This window comes from Rhineura floridana, chromosome 1 (assembly GCF_030035675.1).
Source record: "Rhineura floridana isolate rRhiFlo1 chromosome 1, rRhiFlo1.hap2, whole genome shotgun sequence".
NCBI classification, from domain to species: domain Eukaryota; kingdom Metazoa; phylum Chordata; class Lepidosauria; order Squamata; family Rhineuridae; genus Rhineura; species Rhineura floridana.
In genome coordinates, this window is record NC_084480.1 from 233220565 (window position 1) to 233234293 (window position 13729).

General features: G+C 39.6%; 1 protein-coding gene across 1 annotated transcript in view; it reads left to right on the forward strand.

The window, feature by feature from the left end:
- LOC133375583 (cadherin-19-like) overlaps positions 1-13729 on the forward strand; it is a 219632-nt gene that overhangs the window by 139728 nt on the left and 66175 nt on the right. The window contains exons 11-12 of the mRNA XM_061607330.1: positions 444-695; positions 1418-1896. Of these exons, the coding sequence (XP_061463314.1) occupies positions 444-695; positions 1418-1896 (731 nt within the window). The remainder of the gene's footprint in view (positions 1-443; positions 696-1417; positions 1897-13729) is intronic.

Genomic DNA, 13729 nt, shown 5'->3' on the forward strand with positions numbered 1-13729 from the left:
TCTCCTTGCAAGGTACTCAGATTCACAGTATTAGGAACAACTTACAGCACCATGTTATACAACCCTATTTGGAATGAAGACTCTTTGAGTTCAATAAAGCTTAGACCCAAGTAAGTGGGTATAACACTGTAGTCAGATTCACATTTAGGTTGCCATTCTATGCATACTTCTCTAGGAATAAGAATGTGAATAATTTCTGAGTAAACATGCATAGGATTACATTGTTGATCTATTTAAGTGTATAGCATGGAGTACTACAACATTTTTTAACATGACAGTATAAAAGAAAATATAAATATTGGTTTTCTCTCTCTATACCTTCTTATTTATCTTTCTCATAATTAAAATATACTAATTGAATATTAATTGTTAGGTTATTTTGTTGGATCTGGAGACGCATAAGCAATGCCATAAAACAAAATCATCTTTCTTTTTTTTAAAAGATAACACAGCTAGTATTATAGCCACAAGAAATGGATTCCATCATCGAGAGCAGTTTCTTTTTGCCTTGCCAATCCTAATTGCTGACAATGGAAGCCCACCCCTCACCAGCACAAGCACCTTGACAGTCATTGTGTGTGATTGTGATCAACAGCCTAATATCCAGTCATGCAGATATGGAGCAATCCTGTTTTCAATGGGCATCAGTGTACAAGCTTTAGTTGCTGTCGTAGCTTGCCTACTAATTATATTAGGTAAGAAAAATAATAGTTTCTTCATGGAATGATTGACCACAACGCTGTCTATATTACCCAAGCTGAGACCTGACAAAGTTCATATATGAATTTATTTACAACAGGGGTACAGAACCTTTCAGACTGAGGGCCACATTAACTTCTGAGCAATCTTCTGAGGGCCACATGCCAGGGATGGGTGGGGCCAGAGGCAAAAGCAGACCTTTCTACAGTAGTCTAGTTTCTACATATATGCACACACACCCTCCATCCTCCATACAGACAAGCATGAAGTAGGATGAGAATTCAAGGAAGCATTCCAGCTAGGCAAAACATTTGGGGTGCAAAGTAGAGCCAGTGAGGGGTGAGGCCTGGGAAGAGGAAGTGTGGTCTGGAAAGAGTTCAAATGATAAGATAGAGAGGACTGGAAAACCGCACAGGTGCTGAGGTTCCCCTGACTTGATTTGCAATACCTTTTTTGTGATTGTATTCTGTTTGTTTTCTTAGATATTACACTATGCTTACAGACACCCCATTTATCAATCACATTGCTTCATGCACATATATATGCTCATACTACAATATTCATGTTCCACACTCTTCCTATCTCAACCATAAAACCACAATATATAAAGTTGGTCAGGCTACCAGAGTTTGCAGCAATATCAATATTAGTAAATGTTATTCTTTGTGGATTTCTCAAATATTTAACCACACCACCTTTTCATTTGTTGACTTGCCAGTGTTTATTCTAGCAGTTGTGGCCTTGAGACAGCAGACAAAGCAATCTCTATTTCACGAGAAAGGAGAAGCATTCAGAGAAAACATTGTTAAGTATGATGATGAAGGAGGCGGGGAGCAAGACACGGAAGCTTTTGATATTTCAGCACTGAGGAACCAAACTGTCCTGAGAGAGCACAAACCTCGAAGAAATATCACAACACAGATCCATAGCCTTTACAGACAATCTCTGCAGGTTGGCCCTGAGAGTGCTGTATTCCGGGAGTTCATTTCACAAAAGTTAGAAGAAGCCAACTCTGATCCTGACGTTCCCCCTTATGATTCCCTTCAGATGTATGCTTGTGAAGGAACTGGGTCAACAGCTGGATCACTTAGCTCCCTGGAATCAAGTTCCTCAGATTTGGATGAAAGTTATGACTACCTTCCTGAACTGGAGTCCCATTTCAAGCATGCAAAAAGAATTGGTGGCTCTGCAAAGAGGGTAAGATTTTAGGCACTGCTAATGATCACCTTATGGAAAAGTCCCACAACCATGACTGGGGCAATAGCTACAAAAGTATGTAGCTCTGTTATTGTATCATAGAAAATATTAATGTGGTGAAGTAGAAGGCAATGCCAAGTAGTTTTGAAATACAGCACAATGCACAATATATTTAAATTGTGTTTCTGGCATCTGCTTGCCAGAAATATCCTTGTGTTACTGCAGCAACCTACATAAATCATGTTGGTGTAAGAGGTCATCCACTTTCTCTACAAAAAAAGAAAACATGTTGAGACAAGGAAATTTTGAGTTTGTGCACATGTTGCAAAGGGAGCATTTTCTGTGTTTTCTCATGCACAGGGATATTGCATTTGGAAAAGATGCCCTTATGATAATGCTGACCTCAGATTATCAGTAAGAGCTTTTTTTTTTTTTTTAAGAAAAAGAAATTCTACATTATAAGTACAGAATGATTTAGATTTCCTGTAAATATTCTGCACAGTTCAATCTTTTCAACTGTTTACAAAGTTGTGTTGACTACAATGTAATAATCACAATCATAAAATTTATTTGTAACATGTACGGTATAGAATTGTAGCATATGTTATGGGTGAATTCAGAAACACTGAAAAACTTGGATGGAATCTTGGAGGAAAAGCAAAATGCAAAGTTTTCTATTGGCCAATTCTATATTTGTTTACACAAATTCCAAATTCATTTTATTTTCCACAATTTTCTATTTTTTTTCTCAGAGTCTTTTGCCTAGGTTTTCTCAGACAAATTTAGATGTGCACATAATTTGGAATTTGTCTGTCCTTTGTGGCTGTACATATACTTTAGAATCTAAGCAAAATTATTTATTTTCAAAAATCAATTCAAATAAATCTAATTTATCAGTGTTAAAACATGGATATCTATAATAGCCAACAACTATTTACAATTAAGGGTGACTTTTTGTTAACCCACGATTAAATTTCTCACTGGCAGAACCTGAAAAAGTAAAAATATAGCAGGTTCAAGTATGAATCAATATTCAGCTTAACTATGGTAATCTACTCTGTTACAAAAAGCCAAATACTATTAAAATCTGAGCATATTCCTCTTTTATTAAGCACTTAAAAGATGGTTGATTTCCCAGCACAGATTTATTTTTTTATTATGGAATATAAAATTAGCTGCAGCACTCAATTTTATCGTCACAATATTAAATTGCTAAGCTGGTGGACATTAAACTTTATGTATAACATTAGATAATAGATAGTAACATTGTAATGTTAATCCAGCTCTTCAGAAAATGATCCCATTCCATTTCATCTTTCAGGAATAGAGTCAGGCTTCCAAATTAAATTTCCCTACTGTATTTTTGTTTGCACAATCTACAGTCAGTATAAAATTGGCTCTGAACTATTACTCTCTGTCACTTTATCCGTCTGACTGATCAGCACAAAATGTAGTGATCTAAAAGCCATCAAATGCATTCAAATGCCGTCCGGTGCACAGAGAGCACTGCCACATATTTACCATGTTTCTATTAAGTGTTTATTTTATGGCCTCAGCATCACGTAATCAATTGAAACCTCAATACATGAAAACTGGCATTGTGATGAGAAAAATTAGACAATTAGCTGCTTCTGTAAAACACACACAAACACACACCAGTCAGGAATCTCAAGTGAATTAACTCTGAAGCAAAAGTGGAAAAGCAAGAGCAAAATGAATTGCAAATGTCGGAGTTTGTACTATTACTTTCTTGTTAGACAAAAAAACCCAAAGAATGTAAGATAAGTGGAAAGGTGCCAGTAGAGGGACCATTTACCTGCCATCTTAACTATAGCATATTAGAATTGGAACAGGACAATATTGGTAATGTAATTCAATCCCTTGATATAAAATGAAATAACCTGCACTTAAAGCATCTCCAACAGTTTTGTTTCCAGACTTTTCAGGAAATCCTTCATAGATGGGCTTTCGCAGTCCTTTGCCTATTAACTTTCTTCGGCCCAAAATTAGTCATTCTGAGATTGAACCGCACCATATGACAAAGCAGTTATTGTTTGTTGTTCTTATGTGCCTTCAAGTCAACAAAGACTTATGGCGACCCTATGAATCAGCTATCTCCAACAGCATCTGTCGTAAACCACCCTGTTCACATCTTGTAAGTTCAGGTCTGTGGCTTCCTTTATGGAACCAATCCATCTCTTGTTTGGCCTTCCTCTTTTTTTACTCCCTTCTGTTTTTCCCAGCATTAAGGTCTTTTCTAGTGAATCATCTCTTCTCATGATGTGTCAAAGTATAATAACCTCAGTTTAGCTTCTGATGGTAGTTGTGGTTTAATTTGTTCTAACACCCAATTATTTGTCTTTTTTGCAGTCCATGGTATGCGCAAAGCTCTCCTCCAACACCACATTTCAAATTAGTTTATTTTTCTCTTATCTGCTTTTTTCACTTTCCAACTTTCACATCCATGCACAGAGATCGGGAATACCATGGTCTGAATGATCCTGACTTTAGCGTTCAGTGATACATCTTTGCATTTGAGGACCTTTTCTAGTTCTCTCACAGCTGCCCTCTCCAGTCCTAGCCTTCTTCTGATTTCTTGACTATTGTCCCCTTTTTGGTTAATGACTATGCCAAGGTATTGATAATCCTTGACAAGTTCAACGTCCTCATTGTCAACTTTACAGTTGCATAAATCTTCTGTTGTCATTACTTTAATCTTTTTGACATTCAGCTATAGTCCTGCTTTTGTGCTTTCCTCTTTAACTTTCATCAGCATTCGTTTTAAATCATTACTGGTTTCTGCTAGTAGTATGGCATCGTCTGCATATCTTAAATTATTGATATTTCTCCCTCCAGTTTTCACACCTCGTTCATCTTGGTCCAATCCAGCTTTTTGTATGATAGGTTCTGCATATAGATTAAAGAAATAGAGTGAGAAAATACACCCCTGTCTCACACCCTTTCCAATTGGGAACCAATCAGTTTCTCTACATTCTGTCCTTCTGCACCCCCATTTCTTTTAAAGCATTCAATAGTTTTTCATGATAGACCCAATCAAAGGCTTTGTTGTACTCTATAAAACACAGGGATTTTCTTCTGAAATTCCTTGGTCCTTTCCATTATCCACCGTATGTTTGCAATATGATCTCTGGTGCCTCTTCCCTTTCTAAATTCAGCTTGCATGTCTGGCATTTCTCACTCCATATATGGTAAGAGCCTTTGTCGTAGAATCTTGAGCATTACTTTACTTGCATGAGATATTAAGGCAATAGTTCAATAAATACTGGATTCCCTGGGATCCCCTTTCTTTGGAATTGGGGTGTATATGGAACGCTTCCAGTCTGTGGGCCATTGTTTAGTTTTCCATATTTCTTGACAGATTTTTGTCAAAATTTGGACAGATTCAGTCTCAGTAGCTTGTAGCAACTCTATTGGTATGGCATCTGTTCCTGGTGATTTGTTTCTTCCAAGTATTTTAAGAGCAGTTTTCACCTCACATTCTAAAATTTCTGGTTCTTCATCATATGGTTCCTCCATGAGTGAATCTGTCATCCTTGCATCTCTTTTATAGAGTTCTTCAGTGTATTGCTTCCATCTTCCTTTTATTTCATCTTGGTCAGTCAGTGTGTTCCCCTTATTCAACATCCCTACTCTTGGTTTAAATTTCCCTTTCATTTCTCTAATCTTTTGGAATAGGGCTCTTGTTCTACCCTTTTTGTTGTCCTCTTCTATTTCTATACAATAATTATTGTAATAGTTCCCTTTGTCCCTACATGCTAGTCTCTGTATTATTGCATTTAGGGTTCTGACCGTGTTTCTATCTCTTTTTGCTTTTGCTTCCCTTCTCTCTTTAACCATTTTAAGAGTTTCTTCAGTCATCCATTGAGGTCTTTCTCTCTTTTTAACTAGAGGTATAGTCTTTTTTGCATTCTTCCCTGATAATGTCTCTGACTTCATCCATAGTTCTTCTGGTTCTCTGTCAACTAAGTTTAAAGCCTCAAATCTGTTCCTTATTTGATCTTCATATTCTTCTGGGATGTTATTCAATTGTATTTTGGCATTATGATCGCTTTGTTCTTCTTCTTTAGCTCTACCCTGATTTTAGATATGACCAGTTCATGTTCCTAGTCTGCTCCTAGTCTTGTTTTTGCAGAAAGTATGGAACTTCTCCATCTTCTGCTACCAATTATATAATCAATTTGATTCCTATATTGACCATTTGGTGATGTCCACATGTACAGTTGTCTTTTAGGTTGCTCAAAAAATGTGTTTGCAAGAAACAAATGATTGGCTTCACAGAATTCAATAAGTCTTTCTGCTGCTTCATTTCTGTCTCCTAAGCCCCATTTCCCCACAATTCCTAGTTTTTCTCTGTTCCCTACTTTCACATTCCAGTCTTCCATGCTTATCAGTACATCTTGTTTAGGTGTGTGATCAATTTCTTCCTGTACTTCTGCGTAAAATCTCTCCAATTCCTCTTCTTCTGTGTTTGCTGTTGGAGCATAGACTTGGATGATGGTTATGTTAATAGGTTTCCCGTTTAATCTCATTGATATCACTCGCTCAGACCTTGAATTGTAGCTCCTAATTGCTTTTTCTACATCACTTCTCACTATTAAAGCAACCCCATTTCTTCTTAATTTCTCATTTCCTGCATAAAATATTTTGTAGTTGCCCGATTGAAAATGTCCCATTCCTATTTATTTTAATTCACTCATGCCAAGTATTGTAATGTTGATACGTTCCATTTCTTGCTTTCCCTGGTTCATGCTTCTCACATTACATGCTCCTATTGTGTGCATCATACAACTCCGGACTCTCCTTTCACATCTGTGCATATCAGCCTCTGGGCTTCCTTTCGGCTTTGACCCAGCTGCATCATTAGTCATAGCACTACTCATACTTGTCCTTTGTTCTTCCCCAGTAGTTTGGTGAGTGCCTTCTGACCTGAGGGTCTCATCTTCCAGCACTATCTCATGTTGCATTTTGAATACTCTGTTCATAGGGTTATCGTGGTAAGAGATATTCAGAGGTGGTTTACCATTGCCTTCCTCTGGATGCATCTTAGTCTGATATCTCAGCTTTGACCATTCCATCTTGGATGTCCCTGCTAGGAGTCTAGCCTCTTTGTCTTAGACTCCTGATGGCATTGCTCTTAGCTTCTTCAACACTCTCAAACCCCCTAACCACGTTAAGGTGTGCATCCTAAAGGGGGGCAGTTATTGTATATTATGTATTTACCAATTTCTGCTTTGGAGGGAGGAATTTGGATAAGAGCTGCTGCACAGTGGGAAATTATTAGACTTATCTTCCCCATACATAGCCCTGTTCTAAATGCTCTCCCCAACAGCTGCCTTTAGAAGAAGGAAATTACATGAAGAATTCTAGTCACAGATCTACTACTACAACAGGAGTGGCTAACCTAAGATACCCCCTCCATGTTGATGGACCACAGCTCCAATTATTCCTGACTGTTGGCGATACTGATTGGGGCTGATGGGAACTGGAATCCAACAAAATCTGGAGGGCCTCAGGTTAGCCATCCCTTTCCTACATAATATTTAGTGTGGCCTTCACACCCGAAATTTCCCCTGGAACTTTAGGTCAATCCATCAAGCCCACCACTGCTTGGTGAAGTGGAGAAGTGGGTTAGAGTGAATGGGAGATCCACAGACTCAATTTTGCTCAATCATGAAAGTTACTCAAGAACTTTCAGGGATATCCTACTCTCTCAGTCAAATCGACATCACTGGATTGTTACAATGATGAAATGAAATAAAAGTATACAATAACGCTTTCTTCACTTGGAGACATTTTCTGGGCTCTCTTGTAAAGTCAGAATGTAGGAGATAAGGGCATGTGTATACCTTATGCCTTTAGGGATCTGATTAAATATCAAATTCAGTGGATTTGATATTTGAAAGCACAGGCTATGCGCTCTCCCTGTAGCTGGAGGATATAGTGTAATAGCACACAAGCCACCCACCCCATAACATGGTACTTTGATTTTTCAGGTACTGCTTCCTGTACTTTTTGTTTTATGTGGAGGTGTCAAAGTAAAAAGCAATGACACTGTAGTTTGAGAGTTTCCTCACCATCCTTCATGAAATTGCTTTTATGTGGTGTGGTATCAAGGCATTTCTGAAGCTATACAGATCTTCTTAAACTGAAGAATAAAGCTTGGTCTCAGAGATACATAATTGATATTGAGCCTGACTGCCAAAAATTAAATGCAATTCTTCTACAGGCTGATTGGCAGAGAAACCCAAGGATACCTATGAGCATAGCACATAAGCACCTGCGTCACTGTCCATTAATTACAGAGGGTTTTTCTTTTCTTTTTGCTTATAGCAGTAAAACACCCATCTGTCTGTTTCATGAACACAGAACACACGGAACCACTGGAAAAGTTAAGCGTGATTATGTCACTAAGGACATATCGCATAATGTTGCCCTGCCCTGCAGGCTCTGCCAACTGATTCTATCTATTTATTTAAAAATATGTGTAAGCCACAATTTCATGAAACATAACAAAGCAGTTTACAACAAGGGCAATACAATAAAAACCACACAGAAATTAAAACAGATCACCAGCTGACTATTACGGAAAATGTTTTTCTCAATTGTCTGCATAAGCCTGGCAGCAAAGAAGAGTTTTCAGCAAATGTTTGAAAGTTAATAGAGAAGGCATCTGCTGAGTCTCTCTTGGAAAGGCATTCCACAGGAGTGGGTCAATATCAGTGATGGCTCAGTTTTGTGTTGATGTCAAATGAGCCTCACTAATCGATGTCTGCACTTGATGTTCACACTTGCAGTGAGATAGCTGAAGGAGTGCCTATGTGTATACAGTTCAACATATGTAGGCACTCCACATGATCAAGAATCCTGCATTGTCAGGATTACAGACCACATGGAGCATCTGTATAACGAATCAGGTTTTAAGTTACTTTGGGATCAATTTGGGACTTTGTGAATTAACACAAGAAACTTGAACTTGACTTGGTATCAGATTGGTAACCAGTGCAGCTGTCTCAACAATGGAGTAATATGTTGTCCATAGTCTGCTCTTGTGAGCAGTATGGCTGCTGCATTCTGCACGAGCTACATCTTCTGGACTGGGTACAACTCTATGAACATAAGTACCCCTTGTCAGACAAGGGGATGGATGAATGAGTTACTTTACCCAAATGCATTTCTAAACATGCTGGGTGGTATTTAGCCAATTTTTTGCAGTAGTGCAAGGGGATTTCCCCTCCCTTCCTCCTGTGCACGGATCCAGCACCATCCCCAAATTTGCTCTGAAAGGTTGGGGGCAAACCGAGAACAAATTTAGGGAGCTTTGCGGGGAGAGGAGTGGGGGGAGATAATTCCATCGCACAAAGAGAAATCCTTGCACTGATTCCTTAGCCTTAGTGCTATGTTCATACAACCTGTTCTCTCAAAATATGCATTTCTAAATTATTTTATCTAACCATGCATTTAAAAATTCATGTTTTTGTTTTGAGCAGGAAACTGTGGTGAAACATTTGGTAAAGATGCAAGCCAGTGGATAACTAATTCCAATCCATACATTAATCCAGACAGTTTGGATCAGGTCAGGTCATATTGGAATGCCTCAATAGATGTCCTGTTGAATGCACAGACATCAGGATAAGGACAGCATGCAGGGAAAGCAGAGGGTTGGGTCTCAATCATTCACTTTAGTCTCAGTCCCTTCTCCAAAATGGAAAACATTTGTACAGGCCTACTGTTCCTTGCTTAATTCTATTTTTTTATTACATCCCACTCATGTGTATTCTCTTCCCCATGTCCAATAGTCTGCCCTACTAGGTTTTGGAGCCTTCAATATTTCCTGATCATGACTTCGCTACTGATTAGCCTGCATGACTTTCAATTATTTAAGAATACTAGTGCCCAGGATTCCATCCTGAACTCCAGCTGTTACCACTCCTACACCCTTGCCACAAAAGTTGTTGCAGCCACAGTTGGGAAATGAAGAGGTGAGATAAAGTGAAGTGTGGGTAAATCAAGGGCCATGTTTATTTAGATCAAGCCAGTTAAATGACTGGTTACACAAAATGATCTGCAGAGATAAAGTGCAGGACTGAACTCTTAACCAATGGGGTGAGAACACTCTGCCATGAGAAAGGGGGTGGTCTAAGCCCTGTCTCCTTGCCTGGGCCTCATCCTCAAAGGATGGTTAGGGAGGCCTTCCTGCTGCACCTCGCCCAGAGCCTCACAACTCTGAGTGGATGTTACAAGTTAGGCCCAAATGTGAGCCTTTGCCTGCCAACAGGCCACACAACCCAGAAGGCAAGCCTCAGGTCCCAACTTTCACCTTAAAGGATGCCTAAGGATGCTCACCAAGCCCTACCCTATGAAATTCCCACACTTATCCGCCAAACCAAATTAACCTAATTACCATATTAAACTACTTGGCTGGCAACAAATCAGCCAAATCCAAATTTTAAAAATTTGCCAAATCAAACAAGCCAATCAGCCGAACTGGAAGAACAGTACAGGGTAGGCAAAATCTTGTCAGCAAATGAAGGCCAACAAGCTAAAAATTCTTACCCTGTTCCACATGGCAACCAGTAAAACTTGTACTACCCTGTGGGATGGAGGGTGGGCATTGAGCAAAGCCGAAAAAAGGCAGAGAGAGGACAGAGCAGGACTTAAATAGCCTCACCCTGCCCCACCCCTGCACAATGTAGAGTGTGTGGCCACGCTGCAGTCGGGGGGGGGGGTTGAAGCCATGCCAAGACTTCCCCTGATGTGACTGCAAAGGCCTGTCACTGACAGAGCCCTTGGGGCCCATCAGCAAAGCCGGAATTACATTATTGTTTTAGAACTTCGATAAGCAAACACACAAGACCTTTATAATGTCCATTTTCCTTTGGCTTTAAACACACATTATTTCTAATTTAATTGTGCACTGGAAGTGGTAACTTATAATATTCTCTCATGCGTCTTGCCATAGCTTAGTGACAGAACTCATGCTGAGTTTTTATAAGGTCCTAGGTATATAAAATATGTTGTAGGGAACCTGGTCATTCTAAGTCAGGGGTGGTGATTACAATGCCAGATTGGGGGATCTATGGTCAAATGCTGAGGCTACTACTAATTGTGGGCCTATCCCTCAAGCTCCTCTGATCTATAGGGTTTCCCAGGATAAAATGTCTAACAAGCAGGGAAGGAGATTGGCAGAGCTTTCGTACTTACACCAGCTAGAAAGCTTAAATGGCTTTTGGGACCTTGTTGCAACTGGTATGGGAACAGCCAGGCATTTAATATTAGGTCAAATATCAGCAACTGCCTGGTATTCCCACTTTAGTAAGCTTTACACGTCCTCCCCAGTAAATAACAAGCCCCTTCCCCCCCTTGAAGAAATGAATATGCCCCAGTGGCCTCCGGTCATGCCAACACAAATTAAATCCCTTATTACAGCTCTCAGAACGGGCAAAGCCCCAGTAGAGGATATGATGCCTCCTGAAATCTACAAAAACTTTTCTGATTGGTGGGCCCCTATTTTGACCAAGCTATTTAATCAAATTAATTGTTCTGGCATTTTGCCAGAGGGTTGGAGGCAGAGTATAGTCATTCCTATCCATAAAAATGAAGACAAGCGGGATCCTAATAATTACAGTCCAATTAGTCTCTTAGATATAGGTTCCAAGCTATACAGTAAATATCTCCTGCATAAGATAGAAGACTGGGAATCTGATAACCAAATTATTTGCCCGGAACAAGCTGGTTTTAGGAAAGGCCTGAGCCCTATTAACCATTGCTTGACCCTTTAATTTTTAGCCAGACAATGCATAGCTGGGCCCACCAAACACTTATACGTAACTTTCATGGATCTGGCAGCAGTATTTGACTCAATAGACAGAAATTTAATGTGGTCTAAGCTGGCCAATACTAACATTGACAGGCTCCTTTTGTTTTTGATAAGAGAATTGTACTCAAATACCAATGCCTGAGTAAGGGTAGGAATATCTGGTGCATTAACAGACCCCATCGTTGTTAACAAAGGCGTAAAGCAGGGATGCCTCCTGACCCCAATACTCTTCAACCTTTACCTAAAAGGCATTGTTTCTGAATTATCTGGCCCAGCCTTTTTTCCACCCTCTGTTGGAAGTAGGAAAATCTCTATACTCCTTTATGCTGATGAAATGATCTTACTTTCTATCACCCGCAATGGTTTAAGGAGGCTGCTACAGAGGCTCAACGAATATTGCGCTAAGGAAAAGCTGCAGATTAATTATAGCAAGATGATGGTGTTTGGCAAAAGGCATGTTAATTTTAAATGGTCAATAGATGGGCATCAACTCGAACAATGTCGGGTTTTTAAATATCTGGGCTTATATTTCTCTGACAACCTCTCCTGGAAAAAGCATGCAGAAATGATAAAATCAACAGCATTAAGAACAAGCGGGGCCATACTCAAATTCTACTGCACAGCAGGTGGCAACTTAATTGTCCCCGCTTTAAAAATCTTCCGGAGCAAAGTTATCCCCCAGATTGTATATGGTGCAGCAGTTTGGGGTTGGGAAGAAACCTATATAGCCAGTGTAGAGGTTATACAAAACAGTTTCTTCAGAAGACTCCTGTCATTGCCACCTGGCACCCCAGCCGCACTGCTTCGTGCTGAGACGGGCCTTCCTTCAATTAGAGCCTGCATACACTGTACCCTTATCAATTTCTGGAGATCTTTAAAAGAGGTCCCTGCTAAGATAATACGTAATTTATGCTTTGATCAGGTCCCATGTGATAGGTATTAGAATTTACGAATAGATAGTTTATTCCAATTATATCATATTTCGCCACAGGTTCTCCCTACCTTAACTAATAAAATGAGATTATGAGATGTAATCTTTCGATACAGTGCCTATCTAGATAGATTGGCCATAATTAATTCCAAATTCTCCAGATGGTACTGGCTTTTTAAGCATGATCATGCCAGAGCAACATACCTGGCCCAGCCTTTTTTTGTAAATCTTAGGCAGGCATTCACAGCGCTTTGTTTTCAAACTATGCCAAATGCTGTGATGGAGGGCCATTACTTTCGGAAGCCTTGGCCTCAGCGCCTTTGCATTTGTGGTGCACTGGAGGTAGAAGATCTGCCTCATTACTTGTTGACTTGCCCCATGTACTCACACCCATGTGCAAAGTACTTGAAAGGCTTGTTGGCCTGCCTGTATCTGGTCCAGGATCTTGAAAAAATACACTACCTTCTGTCAGACACGGACGCTTCTGTAACGTATAGGGTGTCCTTTTTTGCACTGGCTGCCCAAAAGATTCATGCGAAGTACATCTCAGACCATGCGATTGATTGTTCGGGGGACTCTAAGTGGTAATAACATTCCTGCATAAAGTTGGTCTCGTAGTATTCTGTGGGTATAGAATGTATTTATTTATTTTATTTATTTTATTTAATTTATATACCGCCCTAAGCCCGAAGGCTCTCTGGGCGGTGTACATAAAAGGTAAAAGCAAGCACAATATATAAATACAATAAATACAATAACTCAAGAAACAAAAACACACAAACAATACGAAAACCAAACAGCATCCAGAAATGTAGACCTTTTGACCAATTAGTATCACAGCTTTGCTGTAACGGCATGTTGATTTTAACTGGACCATATTGTAATTTTGATTCTAAATTCTTTTAGTTGTATGCTAAAATGGAATGTGTGTTGGCTATGCGATGGCCTATGGCTAGGCAATAAAGTTTAACAATATAATACAAAAAGTCAGGGGTGAAGCCTGAGGACAAATTCCCCAGTGGACAACCTTCTGGGAGCTGCATGGAACTGGGGTGTGGGACCAG